Source organism: Capricornis sumatraensis, chromosome 3 (genome assembly GCF_032405125.1).
Source record: "Capricornis sumatraensis isolate serow.1 chromosome 3, serow.2, whole genome shotgun sequence".
NCBI classification, from domain to species: domain Eukaryota; kingdom Metazoa; phylum Chordata; class Mammalia; order Artiodactyla; family Bovidae; genus Capricornis; species Capricornis sumatraensis.
Window position 1 is genome coordinate 169,869,959 of NC_091071.1, and position 24,654 is coordinate 169,894,612.

Below are 24,654 nucleotides of genomic sequence, written 5' to 3' on the forward strand. Positions count from 1 at the left end.
TCAAATCAGTAAGGAAGGTGTGGGCTTCTTGCCCGGCCACGCCTCTTTTGCGTATTTCTTCTTCTTGGGTTCGTTGACAGCTTCGGGGTTATAGACGGCAGGGTTTGGTGCAGGGTTCATGTTCACTGCTGACGGCACAACAGGGGTCAAGTCCACATCAGGAGCGAGGTTCGGGTATGGCATGGGCAAGCCACCAATGAGCGCTGTCCCATGGATGCCATGTGGCTGGGAGCCAGCTTCACTGTGCGTGGGGGGCAGGCCCCCGTAGAGTCCTCCACTGAAGGCAAAGTTCTGTATGCGCCTGCTCCCCGATTCCTCCAGGCCCAGCGAGCCAGGGCCCTCCACCCGCTTCTTCTGTGGTTTACAGAGGAGACACAAGTGAGACAGAAGAGTGCTGTTAGGTTCCTCTACTGCAGTCCTAGAAAAGCTGGGGAAGGCCCCTGAACCTCTAACTCGTTTGTTTCCCAAACAACCTATCTCACTGTCCTCAAATCTCAGGGCCTGAAGAGGCCTTACAGTGGTCCTCTAACACGTGGCTCCCAAACACTGCTCCACACACAGTGCTCATCATCCTATACCAAACCAAGAAAAATGAGGCCAGTGTGTGAACTTTTCATAAAGTAAGACTTATCCAGTTTAAGGGACTATTCTTTACCCTAAGGTCATGCCTCTCTCTCTGTTTTTGATGTTAAAATGCCCTTTTAGGAAACAAAGGTGATTAATAGATGGTTGCAAGTATTCTAATTTTTATTTTCTTGGGGGAAACAGACAGCAGAAAATTCCAAAGGAAGAAGAAAGAAGAGAAAGGTGCTCAAGGGGAAATGTGACACAAATTCTATGGAGTTGTATGAAAAAATTTCATCTTGTAGTTTTTCACACTGGACTAAAGTTCAACGAAAGATCTTCCTGAAACAAAGACTAAGCGGAAACTTGACACATTTCTTGATCTAATATATTCTGAAGATTAGGAAAAAAACCAACTCTCTCTAGCAGCTCTGACCAGCATCTTCCAATCACCATTTGAACACCTCTGCCAACAGGGATCTGCTTCCAGGGGCCACTTGTTCCCTTTTGGAGCCCTAGCTGTCAGGTAGTTCTCCATGAGCACTCAGAACATCTCTGTAGCTTCCACTTCTTGGTTCAATAGAGCTATCTTTAAACCTAACCTAATGTGGGCTGGCTTTCCTATCTGTGTCATTCTTGTTCACAAAACAAATCCATGGCAAAAGCCAGAGGTGCCATGCAGAAGGCAACTATGCCTCCTCTTTGCCTAACAGCTTACTCTGAGTTAAGAAGGGAAGGCTAAAGAAACATGGGTCTCTCTGCACCCTACCCTGCTGAGAGGTAAATTTACAGACTTGCATCACATCATAATTTACATGCAGCATTAAGCTGGCTCGTCACCTGCAGTTTCTCTATGGCACTCCAGGATCCCAACACACAGGTCAGGTAAAAGTATTCCCACAGTATGAAAAACAAGAAAGGAGCAAAGAATGTGTTTTAAAATTAAGCCTACATATGGAAGAGTGGGTTTTTAACCCAGATTATATAACATTCCAAACATGCTTCCTACCTTGACTGGGACCACTGCAGTCTGCACCATGTTCCGAAAGCGACCAACCGAGGGATCCACATCCTCTGCAAAAAGACACGAGAGCAGGGTTAATTCAGTAATCAACTGGGCGGATTAATGTCACATGGCTCAGTGTGAACAAAGTCATCACAATAACTCATATTACAACAGTAAAATACAGCTAACACTTCAAGTGTTTTCTGGGTATGCGTTCAATCCTCACAACAACCCTATGAGCTAAGTACCACTGGAGTAAACATGTAATAGATGAGAAAACAAACTCAGGCTTGGAGGAGGAAAAAGACAGGCCCAGTCACCTCGCTGGAGAGGAGCCAGGATATGAAGCTCAGCAGCCTGTGCTCTAGACTACTTTCCCATTCCACATACTTCCCTCTTTTGAGGGGAGATTAAAAAAAAGTAGACATCATCAATCTCATGTTAGTAATAAAAGAGGGACACCTCAAGAGGTCACACACCACGTACTTTGCTAACACCTGCTCATAAGCAAAAAACAAAATCAGGATCCACACCCAGGGCTTCTAGCTTAACTTTGCCTTTTGAACTGAACACAGGCATACCTCGCTTTACTGTGTTTCACTTTATTGTGCTTTGCAGATATTGCAGGGTTTTTTTAAAAACAAAAACAAGTTGAAGGTTGGTGGCAACCCTGCATTGTCAGATGATAGTTTGCATTTTTTAGCAATAAAGTATTTAATTAAAGCACTGTAAAGAAACAAGGACATGGGTTTTTTTAGATATAATGCTATTTTTTAGACATAATGCTACTGTACACTTGTAAATGTAAATTATATATGCACTGGCAAACCAAACAAATCTGCGTGACTTGCTTTGACATTTACTTTATTGAAGTGGTCTGTTATGGAACCCATAATATCTCCAATGCATGCCTGTACAAGGAAGACTCACTAAAAGATCTGAAGGCCCTGCCCAGGCAGGGTGGGAGAGCTTTTCACAGCTTACACACACTCTACTGCACCCTACAAAGCTTCTAGCTTCATTCATTCACTCTGCCAGGAGAAAGCACTAAGATCAAGTAACATCCTTGCCATCAGTCTCTCATTTATTGGACAGAAGTCATGGAAATAAAGAGCAAGACATGGTCCTGCCTTTAAGGAGCTCACAGCTATAAAGCCAGATGGGTCACAATACAATGGAGGTGCTTCAAGGGAAGTATGAAAGTAGTCATCTTGGAGCACAGAGGGGAGACTGGGTTGGATGACCTAGAATGAACAGTTTCCTCACTGAAGACGAAGTGTGGGGAGACAGGCAAGCACAGACTTACTATCAGTACTAGGAAAACCAACTCCCTGGCCCTTTTACCTTAATACAGTGGTAGGAAAGGAGTTGTTTCCCGAGCAGACATTGTACACCTTATTTTAATGTACTGAAGGTGTTTGCGAATCCCTCCTGTGAATCCCTTTGGGATATAAAGTATTCCTTATTTAATTGAAGAGCCCCTGGTTTATTTAAGTCTGGCTTTTCACATATTAGGATGCCTCTAAAGAATATATCCTGGAATTACGTACACAAACAATTGTTGTTCAATGAACGAACGAATGAACAGCTTCTATACGGAAAAAGAAAGAGGAAAAGGTAGCCAGGCTCATCAGGAAGGAGACAAGGTCTCTAAAAACAGGCACCCTTATTTTCTCTCATTACCGCAGGAGCCCTGTTCCAATCAGCCCTTCAGGAAAGCTAAATGAAGCGCAAGAGCAACTGGAGCCCGAGAGGCGTGGCTACAGGGTATGTGCCCCACGAACACAACAGGCCTGTGGAAGTGAGGACGAGGCCATCAAGGAGACCCTGTCCTGTGCTGGCTGCACAGTGTTCGGTCCCCTCACCCTTTCCTCATTCTCGAGCCATTTGACTCCTGAAGAGGGAGTCTACCCACTGCAGGACATCTCTGCTCCTGGAAGATCTACCAAGAAGTTCCTTGCCAGGTCTACTTCTGGTATAGGAAAGTCTGCACAGGTAAGTGTGACAGGGCTGGCAGATGATGACTGGGATAATGGCTAACATTCATCAAGAGCTACTGAGTGCCTGGATGAAGCACAAACTAGAATCAAGATTGCTGGGAGAAATATCAGTAACCTCACATATGCAGATGACACCACCTTATGGCAGAAAGCAAAGAGGAACTAAACAGCCTCTTGATGAAAGTGAAAGAAGAGTGAAAAAGCTGGATTTAAAACTCTACATTCAAAAAAGGAAGGTCACGGCATCCAGTCCCATCACTTCATGGCAAATAGATGGGGAAACAATGGAAACAGTGACAGACTTTATTTTCTTGGGCTCCAAAAATCACTGCAGATGGCGACTGCAGCCATGAAATTAAAAGAAACTTGCTCCTTGGAAGAAAAGCTATGACAAACCTAGACAGCATATTAAAAAGCAGAGACATTTACTTTACCAACAAAAGTCAAAGCTATGGTTTTTCCAGTAGTCATGTATGGATGTGAGAGTTAGAGTATAAAGAAAGCTGAGTGCCAAAGAATTGATGCTTTTGAACTGTGGTGGTGAAGACTCTTGAGAGTCCCTTGGACTACAAGATCAAACCAGTCCATCCTAAAGGAGATCAGTCCTGAATATTCATTGATGCTGAAGTTGAAGCTCCAATACTTCAGCCACCTGATGTGAAGAACTGACTCATTGGAAAAGATCCTGATGCTGGGAAAGATTGAAGGCAGGAGAAGGGGATGCCAGAGGATGAGATGGTTGGATGGCATCATCAACTCGATGGACCTAAGTTTGGGCAAGCTCTGGGAGTTGGTGACAGACAGGAAAGCCTGGTGTGCTGCAGTCCATGGGATCGCAAAGAGTCAGACATGACTGAGTGACTGAACTGAACTGAGTGCCAAGCACATATCGGAGGTATTTTCACTTAATCATTTAATCTCTCCATCAATCCTATGGGGCCATAAGTCTGATAAGTCACTTGACCAGAGGGTCACAGAGCTACCAAGCAGAGATGTGAATTTCATACCCAAGCCCTCTGATCAGAGTCCACGCTCTTAAACACTGCCATACTCTCCCTGAACACACTGCCTTCATAAAGTTCCAGGACAATAATTTTCTTCTTTTTCTTTTTAGCTGCCCCATGTGGCATGTGGGATCTTAGTTCCCTGACCAGATACTGAACCCATGGCCCCTGCATTAGGAGCAGAGTCATAACCACTGGACCACCAGAGAAGTTCCACAATAATTTTCAAGAGAAAAAACAGAACATATCAGACCCTAGGTCTTGAAGGGAGACTTAATGAATTATCTAGTTCAGTCATTCCCATACTGTAGGCTGTTCATCAGTACAAATAAGAGCTTAGTAAAACTACAGATTTCTATGTCCAACCCCTAGAAACTCTTATCTGGCATCCAGAAATAAACTTTCTAGATTAGTCATTCAGCTCCTGACTGAACATTTCCCTTGGACATTCACTACTTTGACAAGTAATTCATTCCACTTCACACATCATCAGAAAGTGAACAAAAGTCACTAGAATGAATGCTTCAATCTCTTTCACAGGAATTCTTTTAATTTTTCTTCTAAATATAAGGATTTGTTGTTGCTTTTAATGCTGAGCCAAATACTTGCTACTCACAGGCTCTGGTTTCGCCCACTCCTTCCTCCCGAAGGTCAGCCTTGCAAACATCTATTCTCAGGGTGCCTCCCCCCAATCTGCTCTCCTTCATGCGCATTTCCCAGCATTCAAGGACCACTGTCCATAGCTGGGAGTCTCCTTCTCCCTTAAGACTACAAAACACATTTAGTATTTTAGTAGAAGTTAGAGCCTTAATGGGCTTCCCTGGTGGCTCAGAGGTTAAAGCGTCTGCCTCTAATACAGGAGACCTGGGTTCAATCCCTGGGTTGGGAAGATCCCCTGGAGAAGGAAATGGCAACCCATTCCAGTATTCTTGCCTGGAGAACCCCATGGACGTAGGAGCCTGGGAGGCTGCAGTCCATGGGGTAGCAAAGAGTTGGACACGACTGAACGACTTAACTTAACCAACTTAGAGCCTTAAAGAGGCAAGTCTTCAATGCAGTTAATAGTGGCAGAAAGTTGTCCAATTTTAAGTTACCAGTCATACACAGATCCCCATGAAGACAACAGTGTCTGCTCTAACCTATACTTAAACTCCACTATGATACAGACATACTGCATCAGCAAAGGAGAACCACAGCCATGCTCTGTATACTGAATGGTATGGGCCCTTCCTCTAGCTACTTCTTTCACACTGCAACTGGATAATGCTTGAGTGTTCAGGGCACTCCATCAATGAAAAGGCATAGCTTGTTTTATTGTACTTCACAGACACTGAGTTTTTTATTTCAGTAAATTTGAAGGTTTGTGGCAACCCTGCATTGAGTAAGTATTTCAGTGCAATTTTCCCAACAGGCTTTACTCACTTCCTAGCTCTGTGTTACATTTTGGTAATTCTCACGTTTCAAACTTTTCCATTATTGTTACAGTTGTTATAGTCGGAGAAGGCAATGGCACCCCACACCAGTACTCTTGCCTGGAAAATCCCATGGACGGAGGAGCCTGGTAGGCTGCAGTCCATGGGGTCGCGAAGAGTTAGACACGACTGAGCAACTTCCCTACAGTGGTATATGACCAGTGATCCTTGTTGTCACTATTGTAAAAAGATTACAACTTGCTGAAGGTTCAGATCATGGCTGGTGTTTTTTAGTAATAAAGTATTTTTTAATTAAGGTATGTACACTGTCTTTTTAGACATAACGCTACCACACACTTAACAGACTACAGCGTAGTACCGGGAAACCAAAAAATGTGTGTGACTTGCTTTACTGAAATTCTTGAACCAAACCCACAATATCTCCAAAGTATGCCTGTAGTGTACAAAAATATCTCCCCTGAATATAGCACTTGTTATTCTAAACCTTGTTGAGAAACAACTGACCTACAGGTTGTGTAAACTACTCTCTAGGATCATAGCCTTTTCATCAGAAAAAACCAGGAGGACACCTCACCTGGGTTGATGATCTCATCATCCTCACTAAAGGTCACCCGTGAGTTCTTCCTCTTCCTCTTTGGTCTCTGAATGTCCAGATTCCCCTCCTCAATGGTGAGAGTGGAAATCCGCTTGTTGTGGGCAGTGTTGAATTCTGTCAGGTTCTGGGCCAGAGTTCACACAGGAAAGACAGGAATGAGTACACAAGGAATTTGAAGGAGAATATTACCAAAGAGCAGGAAGGGATTAGGAGCTAACCTTGACCTCTTCACACAGATGAAGTTCTCCTTGCATCCAGAAAAGATTACTGTCCCTAAATAGCTAAGATCAGCAAGGCTCATTTGACAGGGTGTGGAACATCTTCAGTGACCAGTGATATTCAAAAGGGGCTGAAGGACCTTGAGCTGAAAACAAGTCATCTGTGCAAAAACCCTTGAGTTGAGGTTTGGGGGTTTTTTGAAGAAGGTTATCATGTCTTCATGCTGAGAATTAAACGAATGCGACTGGGAAGAAATTCAAGAACTGTTTAAAGTAACAAAACAGATGAGAAAGAAAAACTGACAGTTTCTTTCCCAGTGGCTCTCTCCTTTAAAACTAGTTAGGACGCTGCCAGTGCACGGAATATTTAGCATTAATATTTTGTCACTCCCCATCCCTGTCTGGCCCCATTTCTATTCATAACTATCCATCCATCTCAGTGATTAACTTGGCCTCAGCACTGCTGCCTGCCTCTTTTCAATCCCTTGGACTTATTCCAATCTGCGCTGCAGTTTGAGACATCCCAGATGTCTTGAGAACAAGACCTAGAGATGACAGGAGGAGGCATGGAAGCAGTCTGGAAAAGAATGGGCAAGAGGGACTGCCAACCAGGCCCCTGGCTATGAGGCTACTTATTTACAACCAAGTAACTTCTGAGTTGTAAGATTTCTACTGTGCTTTTTTCTTCCTACGATCTGGGAAACTGACTCTGTATACAAGAAGAGTAAATGTATGTGGGTGGTTAAGGACAGGCTGCCATTTGATCTACCTGGATAGACTAGTCACACCAATACAGTGACAGGCATGTGAAGACAAAAGCTACGTCACAAACTACTGGGGTCAACTCTAGACAAGGAAAACCTTAACACATTAAAGTTAAATCCTGTAAAATTCAGGGCAGCCAGGTCCAGAGCAAAAGCAGTCTAGTTCTACTCAGAAGATTCTTGGGCTGATTGGACAGTATCAAAAAAAGCTACATAAATGAATGAAAGCTCCAATCTCTGTAAGTCCATGCTGTTCAAACAAACTTTCTGGATGATAGAAATGTTTTCTATCAGAGCTATTTAGTTTGGTCAGTCACTAGCTCCATGTGACTACTGAGCACTTGCAATGTGGCTGGTGGCTACTGCACTGGATGGTAGAGCTCTTAAGAAAGGTAACTCCCTTTGGCTTCTAACATGCAGCAAAGGTGCACAAGACAGCCATAAGGGTCTACTGGCTAGTCAGCCCTGGTTATATATAACCAAACCCACACAGTGCAGACTTCCAAGGGCCACACCACACTGCCAAAGTGGCAAAGGCTTACCACTCTATTCAAGAAAACCTCCAGCTGCTAAGTCATTGGCATTTCAAGCTACACAGAACAGCTACTGCAAAAACCAAAGTCTCCAAGACATAACAATGACATAGACAATAGAATTACATCAAGTTCTGTTTCCTCCTCTGGAAGCCCCAGTAAGCCCTTGAGTTCATCATCCTCTCCACCCATCTTCTCATCTCCTTTCACAGCTGATGGCAATGTCTGAGGCTTCTCACGTAGAGTGTATGCCCTTGTGGATGCACCAAATGAGACCGTGGAGTCGATGGGAATTTGCTGAGGCTTGTGTGGCTCCAACCGAATGTGACCCAAGAAAGTGCCGTGTGCTGGGAATAACCAAATCAGAAATGTAAGAGAGGAAAAGAAAAAAACAAACAAAAACCAAACCTGAGTTGCAGAAGAGAAGCTTCTGCCAGCACATCAGTTTTGCTTTTTAAAACAGAAATGGCATTGGGTCTACTTTGCATCCCTTGTCATGAGTCACACTGAAAAGGAAACTCCTTCACTGAATCCTGAATCACTACAGTGGATTTCTTACACATCTTCAGACCTGGTGTTAGCCCACATAACAAGTACCTCTGCTGTCAGACTGACTCCATTCTGGGTCCAGCAGGAAAGGCTCCAACCCGGCAAAAGCCATGCCCCGCAAGAAGGAGGACAGGAACTGCTGAGGTCTGACCTCTCCCGCCCCAAGCCTAAGGAATACAGGAACTGCTGGATGGGTAGCAGTTATACCTGGGGTTTCCCCAGGATAAGAAATGAGGCTGGCTGAAACACGTGCAATACCAATGGCAAGGTAGGCCAAAAATCCTACTGCAGAGTCTGGATACTTTTCCATGTCTACATTCTGCATATTACAAAATGGAGAGAAAAGATGAGATAAATTTTCAAGTAAGTACTTATGAGACAAGGCTCTCCAAAACCACCATATAACCATACTGGGGTAACGTGTGCATGTGTATGCAGAGGGGGAAAAAAGGAGTAAAACACGATCAACCCAGGAAGGAGATCCTTTACGTTCCATGCTGCAATTAATTATACACAGGTGAAAACGAACAAACTTCAAGGCCCCATGTAGTCAAGTTTCAATTGCATTTCTGAGATTATCTCTGACAAACTTGAAAATCTTATAGTCGGAGTGTGCTCATAGAATTAAAATTGATATTAGTAGTAGTAGTAGTCAAAGCAAAATGTAGCTGAGATAAAAAACCTATTATAAAAAATGAACTTGCTCAAAATAAGGATTTTTTTTTAATGTCCTGTACCCACAACTCTACTACATTAATGGAGCTAACCAAAGCTTCTGCTTAAACTGGATCACAATCTCTCAGGGGCCTATAAACACATTCCCTAGTTCCTAGGTGTTTTTTTGTTCTCTCTATATACCTATTACTCTCTTCAGGAAAGCACTCCCTAAAATCTTCTTCTCTCTCCACTCCTTAATTATTTCAGTAAAATAGGAAATAACACAGGAATGGAGAAGGACTGATTCAAAAACCAAACATAAACTTCCTTGATGAGCAATAAAACACAATTTCAAATCTGAAGAACCCAAAGAGCATCTCCACACTGCCCAAAAGGGAATGTGTAAAATGGGATGGGATATGAGTTACTTACTACTGTTGAGATCTATCAGGAAAACTCTCTTCAGATGCTTGTGGTAGACCAAGGCAGCATGGACCCGAGAGCAAGACTGGTGGTCTATTGTGAAGTCACACAAATCAGGGTTTCGCCCAAATAAGTAATACTTCTTCTCATCGATAATCAGTTTCTAAATAAATATAAAATACTACTTAAAGCTGGTTTCAACAGGGTTTAGCAAAAATTCTTCCAATAAAAGTAGAGCATATTAACGTAAAATTCCTTGTCAAAGTAAATACATATATATATATATATATGTATATATATTTCCTATTATTCTTCAAGATAGAGACCTCAGAAAAATTTACTAACATTTTTGGGGAATGGCAATTTTAATCCCCAAATATAGTGGTCAAATGTTGAGTGCCAATATGAAAAGAACTTTCCCTAATCCTATTAGATGTAAATGGCCTGCAAGAGAGGCTGTCTTCTTTTCATTGTAAATTTAAGATTTCACTTAACTTGAGGTTGAGCAGCAAATAAAAACATAAGGCATGCCTATAAAGGAATAAGACCTCTTTTCAGAAAAATACATATTGAAATGGAGACTATCAACTGGTTTGCAAAGGAAGGGAGGTATAAACACTTACCTATATTCTAATCATGCTGCCAGAGCCCCAAAATATTTTTGGAAGCCCCTTGAAATCAGAATTATGTTAGACATCACCGTATGAGCCTCTAGATCTAACTTTATGGTCTCATTTCATTTTGGCCACAAAAAAGCATTACTCAGAGTTAACTCTAAATGAGTACTTGCTTTGTCCAAATATGGTATGACCTCACAGGGGAAAGATTTTCCAGGTTTGAGGGAAGAGAATGTAGAGATTCACATTTATTGAAGGGCTATTTTTTGCTAGGCATTTTAAGCATTATCTCATCTAATCCTCAAAACAGGTCTGTGAACTAAGTATCACCTTTATTATTGAAAGTGAAAGTGTTAGTTGCTCAGCTGTATCCAACTCTTTGCAACCCCATGGACTGTAACCCGCCAGGCTCCTCTGTCCATGGAATTCTCCAGGCAAGAATACTGGAGTGGGTTGCCATTACCTGCTCCAGGGAATCTTCCTGACCCAGGGACTGAACTGGGGTCTCCTGCATTGCAGGCAGATTCTTTACCGTCTGAGCCACCAGGGAAGCCTATCACCTTTGTTATTAAACATAAGAAAATGAATTCAGAGAGATGAATCTAGTCATTCAAGGCAGTCAGGCTGGTTAAGCAGCAGATGTGGGATTTAAATTCAGGTATGAATAACTTGCAAGGCTACTATTCTCAACAACAGTGCCATAGGTCTGAACCAATTCTAAGAACTCCAAAATGTTTCTAACCACTCCTGTGGAACTGGAAAAAATAGAACTATATGTCTCAATATAATAGTAGAAAAGAGGATTTTGCAGAGCAGCAAACTGTTATTTTAAAAATTGTAGGGGCTGATGTAGCACCGTTAACTTTCATTTTGCCAAAAAAGAACTTTCTTTTAAAATTGTCACCAATCATTTTATAAAAGAAAGGTCATTTTAACAAAAAAGCAGGGAGGACAAGGATAAAAGGCCACTCTGAGTTGAATTTAGCTTTATGAAAAACTCACTACCCTGTCTTTTTCTTTTAATCCTTGATCAGTAAAGCTTTTGCCACATATTGGTTGTGGACTGGGCTGTCACAGATGAAGGACCCTAGGTTAAATTTTTGCTAACACTTAATTCAGTTCTTAAGGTCTACAATTTGAGCCTTTGAAGAATAACCCTCATTCATATACATTATGTTGTTCCTTTACAGTTTTTATTTTTATCTGCACCACGTGGCTTATAGGATCTTAGTTCCCAGATCAGTGACTGAACCCATGCCCTTAGCAGTGAAAGCGCTGCTCCCTAACCACTGGAATCCCAGGGAATTCCGTCTTTTTCTTTAAACAGAATGTCTCACTAAGCTCTAGTTCACATTTCACACTATGCTCCTTCTAAAATCCCTGAAAGAAGACAGCACAAAGCTGAGTAAGGAAGTAGAGTCAAATTAGGATTGTACCAGGCTAGGATTCAAGAGGCTTATTTTTCGTTCCTGGCTATGTCACTGAACTCACAGTGGGCTACTATTCTCCCCTGTGCTTCAGTGTTCTTACAAAACCAGACATGTACCTCACATACTGGTAACAGTTAACAACTGCTGAGTACTTAAGTGCACACACTGTGCTATGAGTTTTATGCTATGTCATTTCATCTTTACAGCCACTCTGTGAGCTAAGTAGGTACTATTACTCCTATTTTTATAGATAGCAACAGTGAGGCATAAAGAAATTAATTAATATATGCAAGTTCACACTGCTAGATATTTATAAACTAGATTAGAAATTCAGGTCTGATTTCACAGAATCTAAGCTTTTATAACCACTATATATTTTTTTCACTCTTCCTGCATCAAAAAATCTACCATATGGCAAAAAACATTTAAGGAGTGAACAAGTAGTATAGGTCACACTCTTAATTTTTTTTTAAACACTTACCCAGTTACTTGCCAGCTTATACTTTAAGGCTCAAAGGGATGGGGGTCACCTTTGGGAAACTGTCCAGCAGAGCCCACTTGCTTCTGGGAGAGCTTGTCCCAGGCCCCTAGTGCTAGGGGGCCTCAAGATTCAACAACAGTCTGACAGCTCAATGCCACAATTGTCCCATGCCTGCTCAGACCCAAATATTAAGACGTGGGTTAAAAATAAGATATTGCTTTAGAATTGAGAGAGCCCTAAAATGTCATCATGTTATTTTCTCTAGGTAATATCTATGCAAGTTGAATCTCATAGATGCATTTTCCATTCGTATCTATATATACATACATGATGTCTTCACAAACTTAAATTTGCTAACCACAGAGCTCATAGGCTGGACTTAAAACAAATCCTAAGACCACCAGCTCTTGGGTTCTAATACAAAATTGATCACCTTTCTATGATTCCAGGCTTCCCTGGTGGCTCAGCAGTAAAGAATCCACCTACCAATGCAGGAGACACAAGTCTGATCCCTGGGTTGGGAAGATTGCTAGAGAAGGAAATGGCAACCCACTCCAGTATTCTTGCCTGTGAAATGCCAAGGACACAGGAGCCTGGTGGGCTACAATCCATGGAGTCACAAAAGAGTTGGACACAACTTAGTGACTAAACACCACCACAAGGTGTCAATACCAGAGATTTAGGTGTTTAGAGAAGAAAGAGAAAAGGCCTCAAAATTAAATATGCACATTCACAATTAAAGGTATCTCAATTATAGAAGTGTGAAAATGTAGAGGAAAAAACAGTATGTCTCAGAAGCAAGAAAATGAGTGAATTCTTAGACAATTTGCTTCTTCTGTCCATGTGAATGAAATAATGCACTGGCCCTTCAGTAGTTACTAAACCACAATTGCTTAACTAGCTATGGCTAATAACATTATCCAGTTGTGCCTCTGAGTTATAACTCAGAGTGTATCTTTACACCCCGGGCTTAAAAGACTCATGGCTTTTGTTTTAATATTGCACTTCTTAAACCCAGCTATCACAACACATCACAGGCCTCTGACATAAGGCTTGGACATAGATAGCTCGGTTAGTATCAAGTGCTGCCTAAATCCTTAAATAATAAGCAGATCTGGAGTCTATTTCTCTCAGAAACAACACAGTGATGCCTAAGGATTGTAACATGACACCTTTGTGGCAACTCAGCACACCTAAGAGCACTGAAAGACAACATTACCAGTTAATGGAAACCAGTAATCAGAGGGATGTTTGACAAGTTAAGAGTGCTTTGAAAATATATATTATTTCTCAAAAGAATTATGATATTATCTTTAAAGCTAGGCTCCTTATCTTTTTCTCCCTACTGCAAATTAAAGATTTATTAAATTCTGGTTAGAAAAATAGACTTCTATATGTCTATTCAGCAACATTTTATATATGTGGGACAGTTTATAGTTAAAGAAAAAAAAGACATTTTAGCTAAATTATTCCCTTGAATAATCCTGATACTTTGTAACCTTTAAGACAGAAGAACCCATGACAAAGTGGTTCTGACTGACTGGCTAAGGGCTTGATGAATTCATCACAACTTCTGCCTTAATGTTTTACAAAATACATGTATCACTACAACATCCTGAAAGTGAAAACAATGTATTTATAGAACATCCTTCAGGAGATCTCACAGACAGTTTTCATTACGGAGTGCAATGTTTTTACTATATACACCAAAGAAAAATAACTGCACTCAATAATAGGGCCTTGAACTTAAATGTCATCTGAGCAAACAAACCTAAAGTTGGTTAAAGACATGGAGACTCACAACTCGATGGCCACAGTGGGCTTAATCCCCATTTCTTGGTAAATAAATGGTACAAAAGAATTTTAAAAAAATCCACACAACCTAAGAGCTAAACAAAATTCGTGTTCTCTTGCAGTTCTATGCGGTTTTCATTCTAGAAACTTGCAGAAAAGCTAGAATTCTGCTACATTTGTTCTTTATAGTACTTACTTCGATTATAATCATGTAAATTTTTGTTTGGTTCTGTCTTTCCCACCAGATGATTCTTTTGAAGACAGGAACCATGTTCGTTTTTTTCACTGCTGTATTCCCTATGCCAAGCACAAAGACTGGCACATAATAAGCACTCAGTACATGTTTTAAATGAGTGAATGAATTTCATCACCATTTCCATTCTCTTTTTTGAACATGTGTCTTAGTTTATGATCTTCTATGAAGGGTTTTAGCTTGAATGTCATAAAAGCAACTTAAAAGTTGAATTCAATCTATATCATTCACTTTCTTCTTCAATTATTGCAGATCTTGCATCTTCCACACAACTCCACATACTCAGAGAGAAGGAATTCACCAAGTTATAGGGCATCCAGTTTCACTGAGGCCTACAGGCCCACAATCTATTAAAACCCTTCATTTGGAAGGTAAGAAAAGTCACAAGAAGAACTGAGTATCTGTAGAGATACACATTGGCATGTGTTTTATCACTATGTGCTTTTAATAGAAAAAAAAATCAGGATGAACAAAAGTAGCATTGCTGGAAAACAAAGCACAGGAGAGGGGGTGGAAAAGTGAGTCACTGACAAGAATCTTTAGTGTGGTGGGGAAAAAAGGGAAGATGTGTATTTCCATACCTCAATTAGCTTGTCTCCTTTGACTACATCCAGATGTAAACCAGGAGGGGGCTTACCTGCCCTGAAAAGTAACAGTGAAAAAATATTTTCAGGATGAGTTTGTAAATGCCATTTACAATCATTATCCCATTGAACACTGCAGCTCTCTTACCAGCCTATAATTAGTTCATGTTCAAGCAGAAATGTCATCTACTTTACTATTATAGCTCCTTTCTGCATTTGACACTTACCTCCCCAGTGATTCAACTGCTCTAAAACATATTTCAGGGGATCTGTATTTAGAGCAGCACCAAAGAAACCTGTATTTTAACACTGAATTATCTACCTTGGAGAGAAAGCAGGACAGAGAATGCAAGTACTATAGTCGGAGTTGTCTGGTCACTTGGAGTTTGAGTCTAAGATTTGCCACTACCAATAATTACCATACAAAGGTAGAATAAATCAGTTGGTGTCTGGGGCTGATCAAGGTAGACTCATCACAGAAGAAAGAGAGGGCATTGTCCTGAGCTCTGAGGTCAAACCAGATACGTAATTTAGGCAGTGAGGGCAATCCAAAAGTATGCCATGAAACCAGGTACCAATAAATACAAGAGATATTTGTTAACTTTGAACAGGTCATTCTACAATGGCATGTATAAGGGAACTTTTCTCTATACTCCTATAATCATGCCATCCAAGGGAGACACATATATGTCAAAGCACCTAACACAATGTCTGGTGCACACCAGAAGTTAAGGAAATGGTAAGTGATCTTATACAGTCTCTTCTAACTATAAATTTACTATCCTGGCCCAGTAAACTTATAGTTAGAAGACATAAGTAAATATTCTGAAATCAATGCGGCAAGGAACTGAAATGGACAAAATTTGCAGACTGGAGCAACTATGTGTTGCAGAAGTGCAGAGAGACCCAGACAACAGCTACACATTCACTTGTTTCCTGTCTTTGCTCGTCTGAAGTCTGAAGAACAATTACCAGAGTCCCAACATCTATGCACGCGCGCGTGCACACACACACAAACACAAATGCATTCATTTACATCTAACTGAAGATACAACACAGTCATCTCACAAGCCTGACCCAACTCCTCTATGGTGGTTGCTGGGAGGACAGTGCATTGGACAAAAGCCCATTTTGTCTGGAAACCAGGGAAAGCCAAGTTACATCCAGAATATGCTTTCTGAACTCCTACTCTGTGTCTGGCTCAGGCCTAGGAACTGTGACTCTAGAGAAACATTAGGCAGCCCTTGCCCTTGAAGGGTTCAATATAACGGCGAACACACACAAACACCACACTGTGATGAGCAGAAATAGCTCTAACTCGGATGGGTCGCCTTGCCAGGCAATTCATATAATTCATCGTGTACTCCACTCAAAGACTAAAATTATTCCATTATTCCCAAGAACTTGCGAAGGCAGGTTAGGAGTTCATCCTAACAAGCAAGGATGCCCTCTGGTGCCCGACTTCGCGCTGGTGGCTAAGAGCACAGGAGTAGGTCAGAGCCGTTCCTGCCCTCAGGGAGCTCCCAGTCAGCGAGAGACAGGCAAGGGCCGCACCAGGCTGCAGTAACAACCGCGGGATGCGAAGCTCTGAGGGGGGATCGGGGCCAGGAAGCTAGCTCGCGCGCGCTCGGGACAGAGAGCGGGGGGCAGGTACCGGGCTCCACAAGAGCACCAGGCACTCAGGCAGGAGGCACTCAGTCAGGAGTTGGGGTAAGTTCGAGACCAAGGCCCCGAAGCGCCCCGGCAGCCGGCTGACTGCCCGAGGGGCTGCCTAAGCCAGCGCCTCGAGCCCCCAACTCTGGGTTTCCTCGGTTTCTGGGCCCGGGCTCCGAGCTCCGGGCTCCTCCACACGCCGCCCGGCCCGACGGACACTTCTCCCTCAGTCAGTCCCAAGATGTTTGAGCCGTCCGGCTCGCTGCGAGAAATCAGCCGCCCGGCCGGCACAGGCCACCGCAGCCAGGCCACTCCAGCGCTGGTCGCCCCGCCACTCACCAGGTCGGGCAGTCGAACAGCGGTAGGCTGGAGCCGGAGTTCGCGGCTGCCGCCATCTTGCGTCTCCCCCTCCCATTTGGCGGGCCCGAAGCACGCTGGGAAACTGGAAGACCCAGAGGGGGAGAGGCGGCTTCCCAGCGACCTGTGCGTCTGCGCGCGCACACACACACACTCCCACGCACGCACGCACGCACGCACAGGGCGCTGTAGTAGCGGTGGAGAGTGGGTTCCCGTTTAGGGGTGTTTATCAGGGTTTGAGAGGGTTGACCTTCTCCAGAGGCCAGAGCTTTCCTCGGCCGGCAGTTGTCTGAGGAAAATGGGCTCGGTTTCCCTGTGCGTTCTTTTTGCAAAGACGCTCCCAGGCTCTAAACTCTTGTGATGCCACCCTTGCTCTGGGCTCGCACCGTCAGCCTTTTGACTCCCAAGATGGAGATAAGCTAGAGGGTATAGGGCTTAGGGATTGGAAAAACACCAGTCTGTTGTGTCTCCTCTAACGGTCCTGAGAAGCTACCTTTCGGGGTCGTATAAACTCTAGACAAACAGGAGCCAGGGACGGATCCAACTAGATGGCAGGCGTCCAGATCATCAAAATGCATGACTGAAAAAGGTTATTTAATCAAGTGGAGGCCTCTTTGGATTTTAAAATTTTGGTCATAGTGACTAGATTGTATAACGAAGACAGGATTCAGGTCTGCTTTTGTCCAACAGCTGGGTGAAAGATCATCAGCAGGGCTTCTGGTTGTAATGGCTTATTGTCTGCTGCTGCTGCTGCTAAGTCGCTTCAGTCGTGTCTGACTCTGTGCGACCCCATAGACGGCAGCCCACCAGGCTCCCCCGTCCCTGGGATCCTCCAGGCAAGAACACTGGAGTGGGTTGCCATTTCCTTCTCCAATGCATGAAAGTGAAAAGTGAAAGTGAAGTCGCTCAGTCGTTTCCAACTTTTAGCGACTCCATGGACTGTAGCTCACCAGGCTCCTCCATCCATGGGATTCTCCAGGCAAGAGTACTGGCTTATGTCTACTGAGTGCTTATTTGGGCAAGAATGTAGTTTATATGGATCATCTCATTTAATCCTTAAAACTCTCTTTGAAATAGGTATTATAGATCCCTGAGGGGAGGCTCAGAGAGACTGAGTTGCCCAGCCTCACGCTAGAAGGAGTGGGATTCAAACCTAAATCTGTATGATGCCAAAGCCCATGCTCTTTAATCATCACTCTCTCTCACACTTTGATGTTGATATGATCATATTTATTATTAGCATGCAACTGAAACCCAACACTTTCTCAGTTCTGTAGAAAACATGAGAGGATTATCCAACCTGTTTTTTTCTTTTAAGGAAACCAAATGCAAAATTACTGTCCACCTATAAAGAGGCATTGCACAGCAGATTATCTCTTTCTGTAGTGGAGCTCTTGTCTTGACTCCCTACTACTGGTCCTTTAGATTTTAAATCTAACATCAACCTGTTCAAAAGATTTTGCCCTGGGTGACATCTCCAGGCATCAAGATTTAACTGTAGCATATTAACTTAGAATTTAAAATTATCAACTGTTAGGAGAATCACATTTTCCACTGGTCTTCAAAAGCATAATAAACTCATCCAGCAAGGATGTTAACTGGTCAGTTTTTTTTTTTTTTTTTTTTTTTGGCTGCATGTGTGGCTTTAAGGATCTTAGTTTCCTCACCAGGGATTGAACCTGGGGCCACAGCAGTGGAAGCACCAAGTCCTAACCACTGGACTGCTAGGGAATTCCCTGAGGTCACTTATCAAATGAAAGGGTTAATATACCCCCTTTTCCAGCCCTGTGATTCCAAAGATAGACTAGGCCAATAGTTCTAAACTTGCTTTCAGGAAAACAGGCTATAGCTTCCTCCTTTGAGCACAAGGACTTGATTCTTAAAAAAAATTAAATCATCTCAAGTGTTTTGAGTATAACAGAAAAGAGAAGGTACTTTTATCTGGAGAGATTGTGTGGGCCTTTGAGGTCCTATGCCCTTTTCAGGCATGAGGTGGTATTGAAGGCATTTCTAGCTGTCAGTGACCTTAATAACATGTCAGCTTTGTCTTTCAATTTCTCAGCTTCCACGGGTGGTCCATTATTTAATCCTTTATAATGCTGAATATACACCCAAGAAACCTAAAATATATTCTTACCCTTATAATTCTTTATTCCTTGGCCATTTCCCCTGTTTTCAGCACAGCTAATATTCACACTGACCGCAGATGTAATGTAATGGCACACTTACCTAGGCCTTATAAAGCAAAATGCTCTTTGTTTGGGTACCAATGATGTCAGTACAGATATGCAAACTAGAGGACAGCAGTCTAGGAGGTGAACCTTTTGAAATGTAAAGACTGCTGGACTAGCTGCCAATGGGTTTTGGTATCTCAAAAAAGATTAGTTTCTTAGACTTTGAGACTTTAGAATAGAATCTAAAGATATAAGGAATATATTGATATTAAAAAAACTTCCTTAGAACATCTTTGATATGAATGATCAGATGGAGACACTGAAAAACAAATGTTTGTATACAGATGGTAGATACATCAGGAAACTTCATTTAGCCGGGTGGTGAACAAAAAATTGACAAGGTGCTAAGGTCCGTCTAGCCTGGTTTTTCCTGTGGTCATGTATGGATGTGAGGGAGGCCTGGCGTGCTGCGATTCATGGGGTCGCAAAGAGTTGGACATAACTGAGCGACTGAACTGAACTGAAGAAAAGATGTTCATGAAAAGTGAATAGAAATTGCCATTACTCTGGATTGTTAAAGCTTTATGAAAGAGGTGGTGGAAGGACAGTTGTATTAGTGATGAACGGAGACAGTGCATAGGTCTAAAGGTATGGTTTTGAAGTCTGTGTGCTTGAGATCAAAGCCTGACTCCACTGCTCCTAAACTGTGTGCCCTTGGCCAGGTCACTTACTATGCCTCAGTTTCCTAATCCATAAAAAGAGGACAAGAAAAATACATCTCTTCAATGGTTTTGTGGCTATAAGATGATAAATGTAAAACGTTTAACATAGTGAATTGTTTGTAGTAAGGGCTTTAATATCACCCCACAAATGACCAATGAGAGCACTTCCACAAGCCTTTAAATTCCTACAGTAGACCACCATCCTTGGCCTCAGCTTCTTCTGCTGTAAAGCGATGGGGCTAGTCTAGATGAGTGATTCAGACATTAGAGATGTCATGGACTAGGGGAAAAAGAAAATACTACAGTGGCATCAACTTTTATTTTGCCAACTAAGGAGATTTTAAATGAAGACTGTGACCTAACATCACCACCTTTTCATTTTCATAATCTTTTTATTTTTTTATTTTTATTTTTTTTAAGAAGTTGAATATTTTATTATTAAATTGTTTATTCTCCTGCAAGGCTGTTACTTCACTGTATAAAAATAGCACCAGCAAACACAGTATACTGCAAAATTAAGATAGTAATATTCTTCATTGGACACTATACAACTAACAAACTTTTCTCCACTGGCAGTTATTTCTAGTGGGAAGATAATTTTGACCCAAATCCAAGGATAGCTGTAAGCAAGTTACAGTGTCATATAAGGTTTAAGATAACCATGTTATCCTTAAATTACATAATTTTTGTAATTAGTTTTACCAGAGATAATTTCAGGAATTCTGAATATTATAACTGGAGCCTAGCCTAAAAATCACAGGATGCTGTGGAAAAGATGCACAGTGTTTATCTGAAGTCATTAGAAAGTTAAATGGTATTTTCTTCAGGAAACATTGTTACAAGTAGTTTCTTTTGCTAAAAGTTGCTTTTTAAATATCTATCCACCACTAATTTAAGACAACTATGCTAGATTAAGTTGTTTCAAAGTAGTTTATTTAGGGGTTCCATTTTCACTCCTCAATAGATTTTATGTATTTCTCACATGCTTCTTCACTCATTAGTTCATCTAGTTCTGAAGGGTTACTGAATGTCATCTTGATCAGCCAACCATCTTCATAACAAGACTTGTTGACAAGTCCTGGATTTTCTGCTAGAGCTTTATTAATTTCAGTTACTTCTCCTGATAGAGGAGAATAGAGTTCACTAGCAGCTTTCACACTTTCCAAAGCACCAAACTCCTCTTGTTTGTTCAACTTTGTCCCAACTTCAGGCAGACTACAATAAACAACATCTCCCAAAGCTTCCTGTGCAAAATTGCTGATTCCCACTGTTCCAACACCATTTTCTGTTGTTACCCATTCGTGTTTTTCTGTGAATTTCCGCACCGACAGCAGAGCAGGGCCGGTGCGCAGCGCCCGGACGGCACCCGCTCGCAGTCCCCAGGGCCGCAGCGAGCAGGGCGCGCTGGGTGCTGAGATGGCGCGGAGGCTGCCGACCGCGGCCCGCATGCTCCGCACCGTGCGCAGCGCCATGTTCGCACGGGTGCAGAGGGTCTCCGCGCGGCACCTAGAGCACCCCGGCCGGCGGGGGCGGGGCGGGACCTCATTTTCATAATCTTTTTAAAAAGTGAGGAAGCCATTAGCTCAAAGATGGCACTTTAAAAAGCCCACTAACATTATTTTTCTCATTTCTTCACGGACTGTAAAAAATTGGTCCTCAATCAGAGTCCCACATTAAAAATTCTATCATTTCAAGTTTATCTCTTAAAATTAAGTACTATTTTGTCAATCAAATTTCATTTTGGATAAGGATTCAAATGAACTCCTCAGTTGACCTAAAAGCAGAAAGGGTTAGAATCAAAATCTTTCAAGCTATTCCCTGGCAAGGTGGAGATTCTGAAGTAGTTGTAATTCATAGTGCTGGAAAGCAATACTGAAAAATTCTTTGAAACCTAGGGATACCCTAAACATGCTTAGAAAAGCAGGGAGGAAGCAGGTGATTCCCACTCCTAGAAACATGATAGAATTGAGTTCTGTCTAACACTGAGTTGAGTTCTGGTCTGCATTTAGTGAAAGTTTCACTCCCATGACTGAGAACTGCCTCTGAACAGAAGAAGGGGAAAAAAAAAAAAAACACACACACAAAAACCAAAAACTGAAGGGAGAAGGCTCAAGGTGTTTTAATTTGCACTGACTGAAGCATAATTTCATTTTGACATTTTTGCTAGTGGTACAAGGGAGTGTATCTCCACTCCTTAACAAAACAAAACCTGTTCAGGGAGCACAGATCTAGCAGCTAACAAGTTCCTGTTCTTGAATATTCACAGAGGAAGTGGCCCGCATGACACTTCTAGTCTACCCTATACTACAGTACTACAGTTTTAATTCACTTGAAGAGAAAATTTTCCATAAAGAAAGGAGAAAGGGAGAAAGAGAAAAGGAAAGGAATAAAGAGAAAAACAGAATTTGTATGTTCAGACTAAACCCTGGTGATCCTTATAATCAGAGAATTTAAAGTTATAAAAGAGCAACTGAGGACACTTGGGGCCTATGGGTTAAGTAACTTGTTCAAATACCTATAGTGAGTAAATAAGAGAGTTAAGATTCTCCAGGCCTTCTGTACCCCAGTCTAGTTTTTGACCTCCAAACCAATGGTTTTCAACCATGGTTATACCTGAGAATTATCTGGAGCTTTAAAAGTCCCTATATCCAAGCTATAACCCCCACTAACTAAATTAGAATCTTGTGGTAGGGGTACCAAGATATCAGTATTTTTTTGTTTCTAATGTGAAGACATAGTTAAGAATATCACTGCCCTAAACCATGGTGCCCTCAAGGTGGGCAAAGCACAGATAAGGATAATTCTGTGAACAGGTTTGTTAGGCCCATTTAGCAGAACCTCTTGGTAACTATTACAAGTCCTAGGCCATTGCAATTCTAGGCCAAGGTCATATTTATGGCCCATGATTACTATTACCACACCACCATGGGATTATATAGTATAACAGAACAGAACTATGGTGGCTTCATTTAACCCAAACTGAAAAGTGTTTTGTTTTGTTTTTTACAATCAAGCCTTTTTTTTCTTGCCTGGAGTATTATAAATGATGTATTCAGGTCCAAGTATAATTTAGAGCTGAAGGGGCAGTGATTGTAGAACCAATGAATTACCTCTGAAGCTGCTGCCTGGGCCTCTGTGACACCCCAACAGCTCTATTCTGTTCTTCAAGGAAAGGGCCTCTTCCACCCCCAAACCAATCCTCACCTGATCTCCAGTTTTCTTGCAGGTCTCAGTTTTTCTCTGGACAGCACATCATCTGATATCTACTGCATTAGGATGTTAACGCATAGAAACTTATAATAGAAGGTTTTAAAATGTTTATTTGTATTATGAGGGTGAAATGATGCAAGAGTGCAAAGAAACTTAAGTATTTAGCCCTTGTTTCCCTGCTGTTCACATTATTTTAGGAAAAGAAGATTAAGGAACATTAAAAGGAATGGAAGAAGTAAATATAAATATACCTAGCCAAATCCTCTAATTCACTAAAGGATGAACTGAAATTGTTGGCCCAATTCACATTTATTGAGAACCTAAAAAAATTACTTCCCCTGTAACTTCCCTAAACCTGCGAAAAAGGGGAGTGGACAACATTTATATTACAAGACAGCAATCTTTTATTGAAACATTTTTTTTGGTCTAAAACTATGCATGGAGAGATTAACCTCTTGTTCATAAATTAGGATAATTCTAACATCACTATTCCAAACCAATATTATTTACAAAAAAAGTACCTTTTCTTTGTTTTCTTGCCAGTTCACAGGACTAAATTCTAAATTTTAAACCAACTTGAGTCTAGCTTTTAAAATTTCCCTGCCACCAAATGCCCAGCAAACCTTATTAGGGTAGGGGGCAGCCTTTTGATGGCAACAGTCATCATTTACCAGGAATGTAGAACCACAACTGAGCAACAACAACAGAAGATTAAATCATTCCAAACAATTTCTGTTTGCTTTCCAAAAGCATGCTTTGTCTAATTCTCCCATTCTATACAGACAGGTGGGAGAGGAACGCCACAGAGCATCGTAATGTTGATTCAATTAACCTCTTCAAAAAGTGGACAAGATGGTTTAGCATATATATGGATGAACTGCAGTCAATGACACGAACAAGTAATAAACTTTAAACCCAGATTAACACATATTCCCCAATAGCTGGCCAGCTCAGATCATTACTTCTCATTTAATCTGGATCACATGTGCAATTTTTTACTCTCTAGTTAAATACATTGCCAAAATTTTTCAAAGCATATAGGGAACAGGCTTCTTAGAAATTCAAATTAAAATGTTAAATAATAAAAATTGCTGGCTTATTATACAGTTTCTGACAAACTCCAATGTGCTGGGTGACCGAAAGTAATTCTATCTCAGTTGCTAGTAAAAAGGTAAATCTTGTATATACATAAAAAGACAATATTACAAGACTGTAGTGTTAGCCTACTGAAATAAGAATATCTAGAATGGAATTTTAAGTAAACACTTGGGATGATGAGCAATCAGAATACAAGAGAAAAGAAAATCCACATAAATTAATTCTTAATTTGAGAAATCAATAAAATGTATACACAAATTGATAAATACTGTCTCCATAGGTCACTAATTCCAAGGACTAGTTAGTAGGTAGTTTCTAACTAAATTATTACAAGACATTCTGGTGTATTCTCTCTTCGTATGATCAGTTTGTTCTGGCAAGACTCCAACAAGCACTTGCCCTTGAAAACAGCTCAGCGGGAGAAGGCTGGAGGCAATCACTTCATTTATTAACTAGCCACAAAATAAATCCCAAGATTACAATAATCACTGACAGGACAAGCACCAGGATACAGATCTTCTTGCGAGATTTTTTC

At 41.5% G+C, this 24,654-nt stretch overlaps 2 protein-coding genes, 1 non-coding gene and 1 pseudogene across 3 annotated transcripts in view; all 4 read right to left on the reverse strand.

Moving 5' to 3' along the window:
• PPP1R8 (protein phosphatase 1 regulatory subunit 8) lies at window positions 1-16,956 on the reverse strand. Its single transcript, XM_068968816.1, has 7 exons — window positions 16,898-16,956; window positions 14,903-14,963; window positions 9,756-9,909; window positions 8,244-8,464; window positions 6,582-6,726; window positions 1,574-1,638; window positions 1-354 (listed from the first exon to the last, which is right to left on the reverse strand). Exons 1-7 carry the CDS (start codon window positions 16,951-16,953, stop codon window positions 1-3), a joined length of 1,056 nt encoding a protein of 351 aa, XP_068824917.1. The 5' UTR covers window positions 16,954-16,956.
• LOC138077317 (small Cajal body-specific RNA 1) lies at window positions 13,197-13,362 on the reverse strand. The gene has a single exon (XR_011144765.1). It is a non-coding gene; the product is annotated as a small Cajal body-specific RNA 1 (non-coding RNA).
• Window positions 16,957-20,761: 3,805 nt separating the features above from the next.
• LOC138077159 (glycine cleavage system H protein, mitochondrial pseudogene) lies at window positions 20,762-21,283 on the reverse strand (annotated as a pseudogene).
• A 1,634-nt stretch (window positions 21,284-22,917) lies between these two features.
• STX12 (syntaxin 12) overlaps window positions 22,918-24,654 on the reverse strand; it is a 36,605-nt gene continuing 34,868 nt past the window's right edge. Inside the window, exon 9 of the mRNA XM_068967764.1 lies at window positions 22,918-24,653. Within this exon, the coding sequence (XP_068823865.1) occupies window positions 24,561-24,653 (93 nt within the window). The 3' untranslated portion in view covers window positions 22,918-24,560. The remainder of the gene's footprint in view (window position 24,654) is intronic.